Source organism: Aquarana catesbeiana, linkage group LG05 (assembly GCF_042186555.1).
Source record: "Aquarana catesbeiana isolate 2022-GZ linkage group LG05, ASM4218655v1, whole genome shotgun sequence".
NCBI lineage: Eukaryota > Metazoa > Chordata > Amphibia > Anura > Ranidae > Aquarana > Aquarana catesbeiana.
Window position 1 is genome coordinate 542,183,910 of NC_133328.1, and position 19,577 is coordinate 542,203,486.

General features: G+C 41.9%; 1 protein-coding gene across 8 annotated transcripts in view; it reads left to right on the top strand.

Annotated features, from left to right (window-relative positions):
• Positions 1–19,577, top strand: part of HNF4G (hepatocyte nuclear factor 4 gamma) — a 199,357-nt gene that overhangs the window by 120,309 nt on the left and 59,471 nt on the right. For 5 of the 8 annotated variants that reach the window (XM_073631829.1, XM_073631828.1, XM_073631832.1 and 2 more), the window contains exon 2: positions 19,382–19,553. In XM_073631829.1, coding sequence (XP_073487930.1) covers positions 19,408–19,553 — 146 coding nt within the window. In that variant the 5' untranslated portion in view covers positions 19,382–19,407. Of the gene's footprint in view, positions 1–6,279; positions 6,321–19,369; positions 19,554–19,577 lie in introns of those variants that run through there. The other 3 variants (XM_073631831.1, XM_073631830.1, XM_073631826.1) reach the window with 2 other exon arrangements.

The window sequence follows — 19,577 nt, forward strand, 5'->3', positions numbered from 1 at the left end:
CAACATCCAGTCTGATTTGGGGAAACTTTTCTACTATTCTGTGTATTTCCTTTAGGTTTCTTGGTTTTATGAACACAAGTCTGCTAAGCCACTGGAAAAATTAGGTCTGTTGTAAGTCAGCCCTATATTGGCTGAAACGTCCAAACACAAGTGTGACTTGTTCACACTGGTGGCTGGGGGTAGTAAAATTAGGTGGTTGAGCCATGATTTTACTGCCCCTTGACCAGTCCCCCTCAGTTGCAATTTTGGCCAGACAGGGTTTTACTTTTTACAGTAGATCTTGTTTACACCTAAGACAACCCTTGCCACCCCTCTGAAGAAAGCTGTTGATAGGGCTGCCAAGTGATATATCACCTCCTCACCACCTGTTTCAACCCTGAAAAGCTTGCACCACTGCACTACAACTGTATGGGCAGTTGTTGCACCACCCTATTCACTTGAATGGGTTGCATTTTGCAATGGTGTGTGTGTGCAACCCTGTCTGATACTGTTGCAGCTGAGGGAATGGAGCTGTCAAGGGGAAGTAAAACAATGGCTCAGTCACCTATTTCTCTTTCTTTCTTTTCCAAGTATTTGAATACGCTTTGCAGTACATTACATAGAAGTAACAACGTAATTATATGCAGTAAGGTACATAACTTCCAATAGAGACCATAATTGTTACAAAAAAAAAAACACATGTAACCTCAAATATCGTATAGCTTGTTTACATCAATATGGCCAATCACAGGATGAGATGATTGTATCTTTGATTGTATAGAAAAAATAGGGGAGCACATAAAATGATACATATGGGGGGTTATTTACCGAAGGCACTTGGAAGTGCAGTCACTGTAGATCTGAGGGGGACATGCAAGGAAAATGAAAACTAGCATTTTTGCTTGCATATGATTGGATGATAAAATCAGCAGAGCTTCCCCTCATTTCAGATCTTCCCCTCAGATCTACAGCGATCTACACTTGCAGTGCACTTGCAGTGCAGAGTGGATTGGCCTTTAGTAAATCAACCCTAATATTGTCTAATATCTTCTTCTACAAGTGAATTGGTATACATCTTGTATAATTGTATCCTGCTGGAGGATTGAGGACGAGATATCGTATTATGTGACAATATCTAAGTTGCAGTCATCTAAAGGGGGACATGCAGCCTTACATCGGTGAGATTAGTGGATAGAAGGGTTCAGAGGGAAAGTGTGGGGATGGGAGGACTTCAAAGGGTATGGGAGAGAAGCCTACAGTGCGTACAGCCAGAGGAGTGTAAAGTATACCATATAGGCCAGAATGTGTTCTCAGATTGGAGGGGGGGCTAGAAGAGTATCAAATCACCTCTAACTGCTTTGCATTCAATGCAGTTTATCAATGAGGACAGGTGTCAGTCAATTGTTCCAGTACAGTTTGTAATGCTACCGCATCCCATGTTTCTTGAAAGTGGAGCCAACATGCCCACGTGTGGGTAAATTTAGAGGGGTTATCTTGCATGACACTGATTAGTTCTTCCATGTCAGTGGTATGGTTGACCCGACAGTACCACTCTGATAATGTTGGGTCAGTCACCTATTTTTACCACTGTTTTGGTACCTATGTGAATGAGCCCCCCCTATTCCCCATGTTGGTGGGTCAGTACTGCACTACGTATTGCCTCCCCACCAACTATTAAAAACCAGGGTCCCTCAGGGGTTAAACCTCAGATGGGACCTATTGTAGGGTTACATTTATGTTGATTTCTGTTCTGCACTACCATAAATATATATATATATATATATATATATATATATATATATATATATATATATATATATATATATATACAGTGGCGGCAGAAAGTATTCAGACCCCCTTAAATTTTTCACTCTTTGTTATATTGCAGCCATTTGCTAAAATCATTTAAGTTCATTTTTTTTCCTCATTAATGTACACACAGCACCCCATATTGACAGAAAAACACAGAATTGTTGACATTTTTGCAGATTTATTAAAAAAGAAAAACTGAAATATCACATGGTCCTAAGTATTGAGACCCTTTACTCAGTATTTAGTAAAAGCACCCTTTTGATCTAATACAGCCATGAGTCTTTTTGGGAAAGATGCAACAAGTTTTTCACACCTGGATATGGGGATTCTCTGCCATTCCTCCTTGCAGATCCTCTCCAGTTCTGTCAGGTTGGATGGTAAACATTGGTAGACAGCCATTTTTAGGTCTCTCCAGAGATGCTCAATTGGGTTTAAGTCAGGGCTCTGGCTCGACCATTCAAGAACAGTCACGGAGTTGTTGTGAAGCCACTCCTTCGTTATTTTAGCTGTGTGCTTAGGGTCATTGTCTTGTTGGAAGGTAAACCTTCGGCCCAGTCTGAGGTCCTGAGCACTCTGGAGAAGGTTTTCGTCCAGGATATCCCTGTACTTGGCCGCATTCATCTTTCCCTCGATTGCAACCAGTCGTCCTGTCCCTGCAGCTGAAAAACACCCCCACAGCATGATGCTGCCACCACCATGCTTCACTGTTGGTACTGTATTGGACAGGTGATGAGCAGTGCCTGGTTTTCTACACACATACCGCTTAGAATTAAGGCCAGAAAGTTCTATCTTGGTCTCATCAGACCAAAGAATCTTATTTCTCACCATCTTGGAGTCCTTCAGGTGTTTTAGCAAACTCCATGCGGGCTTCCATGTGTCTTGCATTGAGGAGAGGCTTCCGTCGGGCCACTCTGCCATAAAGCCCCAACTGGTGGAGGGCTGCAGTGATGGTTGACTTTCTACAACTTTCTCCTATATCCCGACTGCATCTCTGGAGTTCAGCCACAGCGATCTTTGGGTTCTTCTTTACCTCTCTCACCAAGGCTCTTCTCCCCCGATAGCTCAGTTTGGCCGGATGGCCAACTCTAGGAAGGGTGCTGGTCATCCCAAACATTTCCATTTAAGGATTATTGAAGCCACTGTGCTCTTAGGAACCTTAAGTGCAGCAGATTTTTTTTGTAACCTTGGCCAGATCTGTGCCTTGCCACAATTCTGTCTCTGAGCTCTTCAGGCAGTTCCTTTGACCTCATGATTCTCATTTGCTCTGTCATGCACTGTGAGCTGTAAGGTCTTATATAGACAGGTGTGTGGCTTTCCAAATCAAGTCCAATCAGTATAATCAAACACAGCTGGACTCAAATGAAGGTGTAGAACCATCTCAAGGATGATCAGAAGAAATGGACAGCACCTGAGTTAAATATATGAGCGTCACAGCAAAGGGTCTGAATACTTGGGAGTGGGACTATGTGATATTTCAGTTTTTCTTTTTTAATAACTCTGCGAAAATGTCAACAATTCTGTGTTTTTTTGTCAATATGGGGTGCTGTGTGTACATTAATGAGGAAAAAATGAACTTAAATGATTTTATTTAGCTTTATATTTTGTTTTGTTATTTTCTTGGATTTAAATGTCCTTTTTTGATCATAAAACCAATCATGTTTGTATCTCGATTGAATCCATGTCTGTCCATGTATGGTGTTTCACCTCTCCAAGTAACTCTGATTATCTACTAATTGTCTAATTAATGACATGTGTTGCCAGGAGGGGTTTATACACTATATATTGTGGCATTTTTGTATATGGCATTTGTAGTGAACAAGGCCCAGAAGGCTGAAGCGTGTTTACATCTGCTGTCTGTGTCTTTTATGGAGAATCAATAAATTTTGAAGATTTTAAAGAGCAAGCAAGGAGTTGCAGACCATCTTTTATCAAGCATTAAAAACCCTCTGAAAAGTGATCTACCGTGAATCGGTTTCCAGATGGGTGACAAGATCTGGGTTTTAATGGTGCATGCTGGGTTAGTGACGTCACAAGGGAGGGTACCACCAGGTGAAGTCTCCAGGTGGCCCCGCCCTTACTTAGATAAGAATTGTTAAATGACAAGCTAGAGGTTTGCCTTACTTAACAGCGGAGCCTTTTTTTTTGTTTTTTATTTTCTTCTTTTTTTGGGGGGGACACCTTTTTTTTTTAAGTTAAGGAATTGTCAAAAACTGCCTCCTGTTTTTGTTTATTTTGACAAATTTTGACACTTTTTTTGGTAAATGGGAAAGGGTACTATGTATCCCATATCCATTCGCATAGGGAGGGTGGGATATGGGGGCCCCCTTGTTAAAACCCCCTGCCCACAGACCCCCACAACCACAGCCCAGGGTTGTGGAGATGAGGTCCCCTGCCCCAAAGCACCCACCCCTCCATGTTGAGGGCACGTGACCTTTTATCGTTCGGGGGGGGGCGCTCACTCGTGCCTGCTGGGCTAAATGCTCAGACAAGATTCTGTTATGGATTTTGGGGGGACCCCACGCCACTTTTTTAAACATTTTTCTATTACCGGCAATGGTATTGTATTGCCGGCAATTTAAAGGCTAAGTTCACCTTTGTTCACCTTTTTTCCACTAAATTCCAGCTTCCCTAGCCACCAATATAGCATTCATGTACTTTGTTTGCAAAAATATTACATCTTTCCATAAAATTTACAGACACTTACTTCACTTGTCCTTATCTATGTTTCCAAACATATCTATTGCTTCGGTCTTACTTCCTGATCACACTATAGGTCATGACACAGGAAGGAGTTGACCAGCTGACCTCATTAGCACACACCCTGCATCATCCACCCACGCATTTCCAGGTGCACGTTTTTTTAAATGAAATGCAATCAATCAGTGATCACCCTTCTCACTAATTTCACAATATACAATGAGACTGCATAGTGTATGGCCATCTTTATACAAGTACATAGAAGGGAGTGAACAGAAACAGTCAGCTGTAAAGCCCCATTCACATCTCTGCATAGCGGGAACTCAAATTCCCACATGCATTTTTTTTTTTTTAAGCGATAAGCCACATATAGCACAGCCCATTGAAATCAGCAGGCTGTCCTATGCGTGTCACAGGAAAAACGAGCCACAAAACTTTCACTCCCACTATGCTAGATGTGAATGGTGCCTAAAAGTGAAATTGGTGCATTTACACAAGAACAATGAGGCTCCATTCACATCTCTGTGTTTCCTTGCATTTCAGAAATGCACTGCACCAAAAATCACAGTAAAAAACGCACCAAGCTCCGCTCTAAAAAAAGTTCTGAAGCTTCTTTGGGGCGATTGCTTCGTGTAGGGCAGCCCATTCAGGTGGATGGGCTGCCCTATGTGTGATGAGTGAAAATGCTTCAAAACACCTACCCCCTCGCAAAAAAAAAAAAAAATGCATGTGGGAATGTGAGTTCCTGCTATGCAGAGATGTGAACGAGGCTTGATAGCTGGGTGTTTCTGTACACTCCCTTCTATGTAGTTGTATAAAGATGACCATACACTATGCAATTTGATTGTATATTGTGTATTTAGTGAGAAGGGTGATCACTGCATTTCATTCAAAAAACGTGCAGCTGGGAGTGAGAGGGTGGATGGTGCAGGGTTTGTGCTAATGAGGTCAGCTGGTCAACTCCTTCCTGTGTCATGACCTATAGTCTGTAAGGAAGTAAGACAGAAGCAATAGATACGTTTTGAATCATGGATGTAGGACAGTAAGGTAAGTGTTTGTAAATTTTATGGAAAGCTTTGATATTTTTATTAAAAAAAAGTACATGAATGATATATTGGTGCATAGGGGAGCTGGAATTTAGAAAAAAAATAGGGTGAACAAAGGTGAACTTAGCCTTTAAATGTCATTTCATTCTTTTTTTTTTCTTTAGAAATGTCAGTTTTACTATAGTAGGTTCTATACACAGTACAGATGCACCCGTTTACAGGCAGACTAAGGAGACCCCCCCAGGCACTATATTTAAAGAAATTTTCAATTTTTATTGTTGCACTTTAGGCATCATTAAAGTCACTGCTCCTGTAAAAACAATCTTTTTTAAAAACTTTTTTAAAAACTTTTTTTTGCATTGATACATGTCCCCCAGGGCAGTACCCAGACCCCCATACCCTTTTTATGGCCAATTACTTGCATATAGGCCTTTAAAAATGGGAACTTTTGATTTTTCAAGTTCGGATCCCATAGACTTTAATAGGATTGGCCGTTCAAATTAGAACTTTTTCTCTGTTCGGGAGTTCTGGTGCAAAAAGAACAGGGGGGTGTTTGGCCCATCTCTACTGACAAGTACTACATTTGTTACTTTGAAAAGCCAATATAAAGGAAAACAAGAGGTAAAAAAGCACTTGTGTGGTTTAAGCAATTTTCTGGGTTTTAGATCTTTGTGGTTCATATAACTGAGGTTGTGGCAGGGATGTGCCCTTTGCCTATATATTGTGTGCTAAAATGTTTCCCTCTTTATCATTTCAGAAAGTTTGAAGGTATGAGTAGTAGGAAAGGTAAATATTGAGCTTAAAGATCATTTTACTATCAAACCAAAGAGGAAATTTTCTATAGAATTTCCATTATATTATATATTATTATTACATGAGTGTTTTTAACTGATGTGCAAAGCTATTGCTCAATGATTTCCTGTAGATAAGGATTGATTTGCGATCTTTAAATGGTTTACTACATTTCATTGAAAAAAAAGATAAATATTTTTAATTACTCAGTTCATTCAATATTTATTGCGATATTAGGAACACTTTATTGTTCTTTTTAAAGTGGCTGTAAACCCTTACACACCACTTTTACCTACAGGCTTAGCTGTAAATACCGTGAATATCTCCTAAACTTGCACCGTTTAGGAGATATTCACTGTATCAGCATGTGCCGATTTCATCGGCACATGCGCACTGAAGAAACGGCTTACTCATGCCGTTTCTTCAGTAGCTGTGCCGTTACCAGCAGCTCCCGCGCATATGCGTGGAGGTGACATCATCACGGCTTCGGCCAATCACAGCGCCGGAGCCCGTGATACTCGGAAATAACTAGACATGTCACTGGCCACAGCGGTTTGCTGGGACTGCTGCGGGGACTTCGATCTAAGGTAAGTATTTTATAATGAGCAAATATGCCATGCATGCTAGCTCATTATGCCTTTGTCTTGCAGTTTTTCTTTTGTTTTGTTTTTTCTGTGGGTTTACAACCACTTTAAAGTAAAATGCTGAAAGTTTCATATTTTTTTTAACAAAAAGGATTGGTGCAGCATACTGTATCACTGAGATAGATGTAATTTTGGTATTAAATTATATTGTTTGTCCTATCACTCAAGAAAGGTTAAAGCTTTCAAGGGGTTGTAAAGGTTAATTAAAAAAAAAATACCAAACGTATTACTACTTACCTGCTCTGCGCAAGGGTTTTGCACAGAGCAACCCTGATCCTCTACTTCTGGGGTGCCCCGCTGGTGCTCCTGGCTCCTCCCCCTCATCAGGTGCCCCCATTGAAAGCCATTTTCCCTGGGGGCACCTGTGCAGGCTCACTCCTGAGTCCTTCTGCTGCGTCCATTGACACAGACAGGGGACTCGGCCCCACCCCCTGCTCCTGTGTCACTGAATTTGATTGACAGCAGTGGGAGCCAATGGCTGCTGCATGGCTGCTATCAATCTGTCCAATAAGGAGTGAGACAGCGGCTGGAGCCTCTGGGCTCATATCGGGTCGGGCTCAGGTAAGGTCTGGGGTGAGGTGGGGGGGCTGCAGCAAAGAAGGTTTTTCACCATACTGCATAGTATGCAGTAAGGTGAATAACCTTGAAGCTTTACAATTACTTTAATGATTGTTAAATGGGTAAATGATTTGGGGTGTGGACAGTTTTCCATTAAAGCTATGGGAATAAGATATAAAGGCAGTGACTTCACCTTAAAAATAACTTTTTAAGCTGGAATTTGGCTTATGTTCTGTTCACACCAGATGTGCTGGCATGCATTGATCAACACATGCCAAGCCATTTATATTGTAAAATCAATGTAATTCAATAGGCACAGTTCACACCAGTGTATTAAATTGATATGCACTACCCTGCACTGAAAAAGTAGAACATGCCTATATTTGCTTAGGGGCTCATTCACATCAGAAACTGCATGTTTACTTCACGTTCTTGCATGTACAGTGATGTGCATTTTTTAAATGTGTTTTCTTTGAGGTAATTTCCTTTGTGCAATGGTTTTGCACAGAGCAGCCCTGATCCTCCTCTTCTTAGGTCCCCTGCGGGCTCTCCTGGCCCCTCCCCTAAGCTTCTAATTTTTGGAGCACGCCTTGGTGCTCGCTCCTGAGCCGCCTGTGTGTGTCTATGACACACACAGAGCGTGGCTAGGCCCTGCCCCCACTCCCTCCTCACTGGCTGTGATTGACAGTGCTGAGAGACCCAGGAGAGCGTCTGCTCTCGTGCATATTGGTGGGTTAGGATCGAGTTCAGGTGAGTATAGGAGGAGGGGGGGGGGGCTGAAAGGGGAGCTGCACACTGAAGGTTTTTTACCTTCATGCATAGAATGCCTTTAGAAAGGAATTTAAAGCTGGCAATACAATACACCAGTAGAACTAATTTTTAGAAGGTTTGTGTGATTTTCTATTGGTGGGGACAAAATGACATTCGTTTCTAAATGTAGTGATGAAAGAATTTGAAGTAGTGGGATGGAAATGTTTTTCTGGAATGAAATAATTTTTAAATGTGAATGTAGTTTTCACTTGGGAAAAATTGTACAAATCGTCATGAAACCTGTTTAATTCCGTACATCTGGGATTCCATTCAAATAACAGATTTGAACAAAATATTAGGGGCTTTTCAATATACTAGTTGACCCAAAAATGGAAAAAAAAGAATGTTCTGATGAATAATTTTTCCACAAACATTCAAATAAGCAGGAAATCAGGATACATTTCTCAAATCTCCACAGGCAATAACAAAACGTTCAGAAAAGTTTTAACCCTTCCATGTTTCATCGAAAAAAAAAAATTGGTTGGAGTTGCTGGTCACTCTAGCCTGTTAATTGGACATTGAGGAAGCAGCAACACACTGATGAGGTCACCCTTCTGCTCACCTCTGCTGCCCTACCTAAAGCATGTAAAATTAGCTGTATTTTCCTTCTTCATAACTCATTTCTGTGTATTTGTTATTCATGACAGCTATTCATTTGATATTTATATTAACGTAAGCTGCAAGTGAGAGTAATTATGATTCATGTGTTTGTGTGTCCTGACTCCTGAGATTGACCTCCAGTGAACAAAAAAAAAAAAAAAAATGCTGGCTGCACAACTTAGCTTATCAGAGTTGCCTGACCCACCTGGCTGTGCTTCTGCCTTACAGCTTGACAGACCGGGCTGACTGGTAACTGCTAAGATACATGGGTGCAGCTACAGTACCTGCTGTGCTATGTTGTCACATCATCTCTCTTCTCCTTCATTGGAGGAATGCTGCAAAGAAGGACAAGACGACTGGACATTAAGGCTCTGTTTCCACTAGTGCGACTTTTCATGCGACTTGGGACTGAAAAGTCGCATGACAAATTGTTTCCCATGATTTCCAATGAGTACCGTTCATATCTGTGCGACTTCAAGTCGCAGTGACTTCAAAGTAGTCCCTGCACTACTTTGGTCCCACTTTGATGCGACTTGAGGTCCATAGATACAGGCATTGCTTCAAATCGCGGTAAAAAGTCGCGGTAAAATCGCGGTAAAAATCGCGGCAAAATCGCGCGACTTTGGGGACGCACTAGTGGAAACATAGCCTAAGTCAATTAAACCACAGCCAAACTGTGGTCACTAATGGGAGACTGCTTAAATTGATAGGGCTAAGGGAATATTTAGACATCATTCACATGGATGTACTACAGAAATGTTTCTCAACTCCAGTCCTCAAGTACCCCCAACAGGTCATGTTTTCAGACTTCCCATTATTTTGCACAGGTGATTTGATCCATTTCACTGTCTTAGTAATTACCACAGCCATTTCATCTGAGGGAAAACATGACCTGTTAAAGGGAACTTGAGGACTGGAGTTGAGAAACATTGTACTACAACATACAACCAAGTGAGGGCTGTGTTTTGCTTGCATGGGATGCACAGGTGTTCCATGCATTTCTATGCATCCTCGTGTAGGCAGTCTTACTCAAGTAAGCTGAGATGCAGCGATTGCTCCGAATTTGACAGCCATGCGGGTGCAGGTGCACATCCCCAAACACAGACAATGACAACCATTAAGTTTTTCAGTAACCATTAAGGTCCTTTCGTTAGACACCATGGAGGCAAGCAAGTACTTAGTCTAGCAGTCAGAGAAGTCAAACACTAGTAGCAAAGTAATGTTGAGTCAGAGGTGTTCACAACTAAGGCTTTTCTGGCTAAACAATGGCTTGACAATGATGGTGTGCAGCAAGCAGGACAATAATTGGCTACAGAAGGCAAAAAATTTATAGTCAGTGCCACTGGTTAATTTGATCCAAGAGGGAAAAGCCTCTTGTGCTTTGTCCACTGTCATAATCTCCAGCAGCAAAATGACGTAAATGGTAATGGCATAGATCACTCATATTGATAAGCATCTGCTCGACCTACTAAAAATAGATGTCAGCATATAATGAAATATTCACATCAACAAGGTGTTTACAAGAAGAGTACAATGCAACACAAAACAAGCAGTGTTATAATTTGTTCAAGTCCTTGTAAATGTTGCTTTAAATGGACAGCTTGGCCTTCATATACAGTTGTGCTCAAAGGTTTGCATACCTGGCAGAAATTGTGACATTTTGGCATTAATATTGAAAATATGACTGATCATGCCAAAAAAAATGTATTTTTTTTACTTTAATTTTTTTTTTTATTTAACATTATGCTATACATGGATTTTACTTTTATACATGTACATGCTGTAGCAATGTTACAGTATCAAGGTTGGTAGAGAATGAGTAGTAAAGTCAACTAAGAAAGCAAATTAAACTAGAGAAACAAGGCTGGGTACATTTCATAAAGGTAAGAAACATAGGATAAATCTACAATAATGGAAGCGATTTAGACATCAAGGGTGACTTCCCAAAGGGTGGAGTACCAGTGGGGGTTATCGTGCCACCATTACAAATGAGCAATACAAGCTGTGTGGTTGAGCCAGTCTGACCAATGTGCACAGAAAGATTGGCTTTTGTCATTTTTAACAGAGAACATGAGTTTGTATTGGGTCTGAATGTTGAGGTGTAGCAGAAATGAGGCAAAGTCTGGTGGATATAGGCATTTCCAACTGAAGGCAATCACTTTTTTTGCAGCAATCAAGCTATGAATTATAAAAGGAAGATGGGACTTAGGCCATCAGTCATGCTGTAGGTAAAGGAGGGCCATAGCTGGATCCAGGGTTTGTTTGTAGCCAGTAATTGTAGAGAGGAATTGGAACACCTGCTCCCAAAAGAGGGTGACTTTGGGGCAATGCCACCAGACTTGCAAGAGGGAGCCTGTCTCATCAGAATTCCTCCAACAGAATGGTGATGTATTTCTGAAGAATTTGGAGATCCGTCGGCTTCCCAATGTGAAGTACAGTGGGAAACTTTTAGAAGATTATTGCATTGTTCCATTGAGCAAGACTGAAGGTACTGGAAAGGTCTAATTCCCAGGATTTCATTGATGGGTTTTCCTCCTGGGGATAGCAATCACATGAACCATTTATTATCACATAGTGTTTTGGATCATTTTTAAATCATAATGATAACAGAAATCACCCAAATGACCCTGATCAAAAGTTTACATACCCTGGAATGTTTGGCCTTGGTACAGACACAGAAGGTGGCACACACAGGTTAAAATGGCAATTAAAGGTTAATTTCCCACATTTGTGGCTTTTTAAATCATAATTAGTGTATGTGTATAAATAGTCAATGAGTTTGTTAGCTCTCACATGGATGCACTAAGCAGGCTAGACACTGAGCCATGAGGAGGTTGAAAAGAACAATCAAAAGACTGCGTAACAAGGTAATGAAACTTTGCAAAGATTAAAAAGGATATAAAAAAATTATCCAAGCCTTGAATATGCCAGTCAGTACTGTTTAATCACTTATTAAGAAGTGGAAAATTAGGGGCTTATTTGATACCAAGCCAAGGTCAGGTAGACCAAGAAAGATTGCAGCCACAACTGGCGGAAGAATTGCTCAGGTTACAAAGAAAAACCCACAGGTAACCGTATGTGAAATACAGGCTGCTCTCCAAAAAGACGGTGTGGTTGTTTTTAAGGAGCACAATTCAAGGATACTTGAACAACAAAGAGCTGCATGGTTGAGCTGCCAGAAGGAAGCTTTTACTGTGCCGATGCCAGAAAAAAGACAATGGGGCATGTCAAGGTGTCGTTGGGCTATTGTAACCAAGCTTTTTTGTGTAACTTGTACAGTAAAGGCTTCTTTCTGGCAACTTGACCATGCAGCTCTTTTTTGTTCAAGTATCATCATATTGTGCTCCTTAAAAACAACCACACCTTCTTTTTCCAGAGCAGCCTGTATTTCTCTTGAGCTTACTTGTGGGTTTTTCTTTTTAACCCGAACAGTTCCTGTGGCAATTGTGGCTGAAATCTTTCTTGATCTACCTGATCTTGGCTTGGTATTAAGAGATCCCCAAATTTTCCACTTGATTGATCAGTACTAACTGGCATATTCAAGGCTTTTGATATCTTTTTATATCGTTTTCCATTTTTGTAAAGTTTCATTATCTTGTTACGCAGGTCTTTTAACCATTCTTTTCTACCTCCTCATGGCTCAGTGTCTAGCCTGCTTAGCGCATCCATGTGAGAGCTAACAAATTCATTGATTATTTATACACAGACAATAATTGTGATTTAAAAAGCCACACATGTGGGACATTAACTTTAAATTGCCATTTTAACCTGTGTGTGCCACCTTCTGTGTCTGTACCAAGGCCAAACATTCCAGGGTATGTAAACTTTTTATCAGGGTCATTTAGGTGATTTCTGTTGTCATTATGATTTAAAAAGGATCCAAAAAACTATGTGATAATAAATGGCTTCATATGATTGCTATCCTTAAATAAAAGACAGTTTTTTGGCATGATCAGTCATATTTTCAATATTAATGCCAACATTTCACAATTTCTGCCAGGGTATGCAAACTTTTTAGCACAACTGTAAACTTACATGAAAAATATAAATTAATCAGAGTTTAACAGAATATTTAGAAGGGACACCTTTCAGGACCTGAGAAAAAAAGTGGCATGCAAAACAGGCCATTCACTGGACATACATGGGTGTGTCTAAGTAGGTGGGTGTCACTTTACTGTGTATGCTTTGTGCTGTGGCACCTTTTACCCCTTGCTTTGTAATTTTAGACAGAATGGGGCCTGGGGGTACGGAAGAGAGAAAGTCTCAGTAAAATAACACCTAATGTCAGGACCGGTTTTGGGGCAAGGCAAAAGGGGCAACTGCCCTGGGCCCATCATTATTGTGGGGCCCAAAGCAGCTGCCTCATACTTGCCAACTATCCTGGTTTAAATTCCCTTATCCCTTGAAGTTTTAGTCCCATGCTGTCTCCCGATTATCTCAGTGTGAAGTTCTGTTACTGATGCTGCCCAGCTTTCCTCTACATGATTTAGACACAGTGTACTGCCTCGTAACTAATCCCCCCCCACTGCTACTGATCCCAACCCCCCTCCCCCAGCACTGCCACTGATCCCAGGAGTCCTAGGATTCCTAGGAGTTTTCTGTCCATTGATGGGTCCCCTCACCTCCCCAGTTCATGGTGTGCAGGCAGTGAGGAGATGATGTGCTGTAACCTCTAGCAACCAATCATTGAGCAGTAAGGATATGCAGTAACCTCTAGGAACCAATCAGTGAGCAATAATAATGTGCAGTAACCTCTAGCAACCAATTAGTGATTGGTATAGATGTCTAGTAACCTCTAGCAACTAATCAGTGAGTGGTATAGATGTCCAGTAACCTCTAGCAACCAATCAGTGAGCAGTATTGATGTACAATAATCTCTAGCAACCAAACAAGGAGAAGTCATGTGATGTAACCTCCAGAAAATAAACAGTGACCCATAATGTGTGCTGTAACCTCTAGCAGCCAGTCAGTGAGCGATAATGATACACTGTAACCTCTGGCAACCAATCACAATCATTGCCTGATCTCATTCAGTAAACTGATTTTGAGTCTAGCTGCTATTTATTGTATGTCTCAAAGCATGTGGAGAGCGAAATTACATGTAGGGGGACCCAAGAAAATGTTTTGCTCAGGGTCCAATCAATATTAAAGACGGCCCTGCCTATTGTAGGTGACAGTAGGAGTAAGATAAATCCCATTACTGGTGTCAGTGAGAATAAAATTAGACCCATAATTGGTGTCAGTGGGAATAAGTGAGTCCCACCATTGATGTCAGTGTAAAAAAATCCAAATGCCCACCTTCTCTGCTATTATGAGTAACGCTTGACACTACTTCTTTTGCCAGGGTCTGCATTAGATTATGTCATCAGTCAGAGGGAAGTGAGTAGTGTAATGCCGCGTACACACGATTGGACATTCTGACAACAAAAACGTGGATTTATTTCCGATGGATGTTGGCTCAAACTTGTCTTGCATACACACGGTCACACAAATGTTGTCAGAAATTCCGAACGTCAAGAACGCGGTGACGTGCAAGACGTACGATGAGCAGAGAAAAATGAAGTTCAATAGCCAGTGCAGCTCTTCTGCTTGATTCCGAGCATTCGTGGAATTTTGTGCATTGGAACTGGGTACACAAGTTTTGTTGTCGGAAAATTTGAGAACCAGCTCTCAAACATTTATTATCGGAAATTCTGGCAGCAAATGTCTGATGGAGCCTACACACGGTCGGAATTTCCAACAACAAGCTCACATCGAACATTTGTTGTCGGAAATTCTGACCGTGTGTACACAGCATAAGAGTTCCCCTGTCCCAGCTCTTTGTTTCTGTGTGACAGCAGGGATTGGTTGAGATGTCTGTCATTGTGGGTCTGTGCTGATGAGACCTGTGTCTGCCGAAGGTGGCAATATTGAGTACTGGCACATACCAGCTAAAAGAAAGCCCCAAGCAGGACTTTATATTATAATAACTCACCAGCCAACAGCATCTCCCTTAAATCCTTGTCAGTTGTCCTCACTGTCTTTAGCAACTGCAAAATATTGCTCCTTTTGGTGCCAATAAATGTGTTTCTTCTTTTTGTTTGAACATAGTGTGCTGGTGGTATTTTTGATTGGGGTTTTTTTTTTTTCAAAAGATTTGTATTGAATTTTCCACAATAACAGAGGCACAAATAAAGGGGTTACAGAGTACCAGATTAAATGAAACAAGCGTGTACAACAAAGCAGTCATATGAATTACATGTACATTGTAAGAATTCAACCTTTTCACTATTGCACTGAAAGCGTTATTAATAGAGTTATTTCATCCAGATGGACAGCTGTAATTTTGTATGGGGAAGATTGTAAATGGGTTAGAACCCATGCTCTCTGAAGTAGCTATGATGCCGAGGACATCGATTATTTTATAAACTTCAGTAAACTTAAAGGGCAGAACGTGCCGTGTAGAGACAAACCTCAGCAGGCCAGTCCCTAGCCCGCTCACCCCTAAAGGGAGCTATCTGTGAGCGGGTGGGGGCCAAAGAAATGCATAAGGTATTCAGCTCATAGGTGATACGTCTATGGTCAGGTAATGGCCCCTTTGATTGGGTCACTTTCCAGAGCTGGGTAGTTGCTGATAGGACTGTTGCAGGCCGTGGTGGTGTAATACCACGTGTAGGCTGGTTGGTGAGGAACCCAAACTGGGTAATTCAGTGTGGTATATCTGGTTGGCAAATGGTAAGTGTGACAGGGGGGGAGAAAGGGATACGGGGTGACGAAATTTTTATGTAACACAATAGCGCTCTGATTATCCTTCCATACATGAAGGTTCAAGTAGTGGTATGGGGGCTTGAAGCGCCTGAGGATTGTCTATAATGGATCCAACAGGCCCAAGTTTTGTGAAATTTAATGGGGTTTTCTTTGACTTGGTGAATGAGTTTCTCCATGTCAGCCATTTTGTCTACTCGGTTGATCCATTCGGAGACTGTAGGTGGGTCAGTATTTCTCCAGTGAACTGGTATACACTGGGTGGCAGCGTTGATAAGGTGTAAGGTGAGGGATTTTCTGTATGACGACATTGATAGGGAAGTATGGTGGAGTAAGTATTGCGCTGGGGTTGGGATTTATGTTTTACCACAACAACATTTTATAATTGGGTCATATTGCTGCATGGACTGCACTGGATTTTTGTATTTATTGTCCCTTTCATCTTTGGCATTGCTGCAGAAAAAACTTTCTCATATGTATTCAATGGGCAGAGGGCAGGGTGGGAGAGGGGTGGCTGAGGGACATAACTTTGCCTTTTCATTAACAGCTCTTAGGAGCAATAAGTTTATAGCCATGCAGAGTGCTCAGTCTCCTGCATCTTGCGAAACAGCCTGGAAACACAAACAATATAAAATCCCTGGACTGTCCTGCAGGATATATATTAAACTCATACAGAATATACGCGTCACAATAGTGGTTCTTTAAATACTGAAGTAATTGATGCAGATCTGACAGTTTTGAAAATATTAACATATGTCAGCAGTGTGAATGCACCCAAGAACGCTAATTTACTAAAGGAGTTTAGAATCTTCACTCAATTAATTGTGTGAATATTCACTTCAATTATCCAATCATATGCAAAGTAATTTCCCCTTCACTTTGAATACCCAATCGTACAGATTAATTAATAAAAATAAATTAGCCTTTTGCATGACTGGATAACTTATATGCAGAGTCGCTGATAAGGCAGTACAGCCATCCCTCCTGTACCGGGCCCAAGCCCCATCACTTCAAAAGGGGGGCCCAGGCACCTGCCGAGCAGGAGAGCCAGCTGTACTGCCTTGTGACACCTGTCAATCCCCCTGCAGCGCTGCCAGCCTTTTCCCTCAGGCAGCTCTGCAGGGGGATCGGTTCTACATACTTGCAAAGTGTCCCGATTTGGAGCAGCAGGGACACCTGCAAAGTCTCTGCCTGTGCCTCTTCCAGGTCCTGAAAGTCCTCTCTGTCTTCTCCCGGCTAGCAGTAGACAGTGTTATCTCTTGTCAGTGTGATGAAAGAGCAGGAAGCTTGCTACACCTCCTCCTTCACTTGAATGGGTTGCCCATACATGTAACACATATATAATAGATACTCTAGAACCTTTTAAGGCACACAGCTTTGCAAATCTGCCACATGACAAAATATGGGTCTGCTAATTGTATTTGGGGTGCCATTAACAATTAATGGCACCACCAGCGCCATGTGCATTTACAGTGCATTATTGAAATGCACTGTAAAACGTGTGTTATATGTGCACTTTGTCACACATTCAAGAAACGTCAAATGTGAATGCAGCCTAAGGGCTCTTTCACATGGGCAGCTGAGCTGTGGATTTACTGCTATCCCTGGCTGCCCACCCACCCAAATTCTAATATAGTCAGACAGGGCTATATACATGCCATTGTTTCGATGCTTTACTTCACAGCTGCAACATTTTTATTGCATGCTGCAGAGTTTGATAGGCAGCACCACCTGTCAAACTCCCCATTGAGTTCAATGGGCCACTCTTCAACTTGAAGCCAAACACTTGGCTCACAGTTGCAGTGAGGTCGCGCAATGTAAAATTGCCATTAAGCAATTTTAAAAAAGTAAAAAAAAAAAAAAAAAACAGGTGCCAGGTGGCGGCAGTAGCGTGGCTATAGTTTCTGCCATGTCTGTAAAGCATACCATTGCGACTATGGCATATTAGCGATTTAATATTTCTGGGGGGGGCTGTCAGGTATGGGGCCACATGATTTCTAAAAGCAGCTCTGCTTATATGAATATTCACTCAGTTGAGTAGATTCTCAACTCCTTTGTACAGACTTGATGTTTCAGACATTTTCAAGCAGAGGAAGTATGGGTAGGAGAGGAGGGCAGAGGGTATGACTGTAAGCAGTATGTGTAGCAGAGAAGTGTGGAGGGTTTGAAAGTGAGCAGTGTGTGTAGGGAAGAAGTGTGGAGGATATTATATTGGGCAGTAAGTGCAGGAGCAACATGGAGGTAGCAGAGAAGTGGTTAAATAGTGATGGGTATCATCAAAAAACTACTGTGCACCTCTACTAATGCAAAAAAAAAAAAATAGAATTCAACACACAATTAAAAAAAAAAAACGACCTTCAGTTATAAGAAATATATAAAAGAATCCCAAGTGCTTTGTGTATGTCCTGATAATGTGAAGCTTATTTTATGACCATTCTATTTAACCCTGTGTTAATCGAAACACTGTACATACAAAAGTGTAAACTCACCACTTAGGCTTCATGCACACTAGAAAGCTAAAAACTGCTTTAGAAATGTTGGACAAAAAAAAACGCTAATGTTTTAGTATTTGCGTAAGCTTTGTCTAATAGCTTCAGTGTTAAGGAGTGGGCTTGCCAGCATCCTTAACAACCAGTGAATAACTAGTTGTTAAGGAGCAGGCCAGGAAGCTGGCCACCGCATCCTTAGCAACAGATGAGTCATCAGGGGACCCCAGTTAACAAGGGGACCCCCAGATCCCACCTCTCAGATCCCACCCCCCCATGTGAATGAGTAGGGGTACATCCCGCCTGCAGGTAGTGTCAGCAGCAGCCGGCAGTAGCTATGCTCTTCCTTTAAATTCTTTCACAGACAGCGGCTTTCCCTGCAAGTACCCGATGAAGAGGAGGCACATAGAGTGCCGGAGAGGGACCCCAGTAGAAGAGGGTCGGGGCTGCTCTGTACAAAACTATTGCACAGAGCAGGTAAGTATAGGCATGTTTGTTATTTTTATAAAAAAAAACCTGAAGGTTTACAACCATTTTTAAAGGGTAGGTTCACCTTTACAGAAAAATCTGTAAGGTGAACTTACACAGGACCCCCTCCTCACCTCCCCCAGTCCCCCTGAACTACAGCATCGCGATCTCCCATTCTGAGCCCTGCTATAGCCGCCTCACTGGATCGGGGCTTAGTAATCCCCTTGGCTTAATCCCCCATCAGGAGGTACGTTTAGAAGCATTCTAATTGGTCGTCGCCGTCACAATCAGATCCCGCGTAGCCTGTCCTCTTAGTGGGGAAGAAGTAGAGAGAATGCCAAGGGGATTTCTAAGCCCCGGTCTGGTGAGGCGGCGATAGCAGGGCTCAGAACGGGAGATCGCCGCACTGCAGGTCAGCGGGACTGGGGGGGGGGGAGTGAGGAGGGTATCCTGGGTAAGTTCACCTTGAGGGTGCTAGAGACTGCTATGGGAGATAGAAAGGAGCATCCAGACACTGGTAGCAATGACAAGCTGCAGTCCCCACAGATCCCAGGACAGAGCCTGGGATAAAGCTGTAGTGGGACAGTTTACCAAAAAGCGTGACTGTCCCGTAAATCCAGGACAATTGGCAAGCATGCATAAATATGATCTGGATTAAAAGGTTTATACATGGGGTAATGGTGGATTATGTAATGCATGAATATAACTGTATTTATCAAACATAAAATGTCAGCTTTTTCCTTAGAAAGTTCCCCTGGAGAATCAATCAACATGAATGGAATTGACAATGGAATCAACAGTGTATGTTCAATTTGTGGAGACAGAGCTACAGGAAAGCATTATGGGGCCTCCAGCTGTGATGGATGTAAGGGGTTCTTCAGACGTAGCATCAGGAAGAGTCATGTATACTCTTGCAGGTACTTCTTTACTCACAATATTCT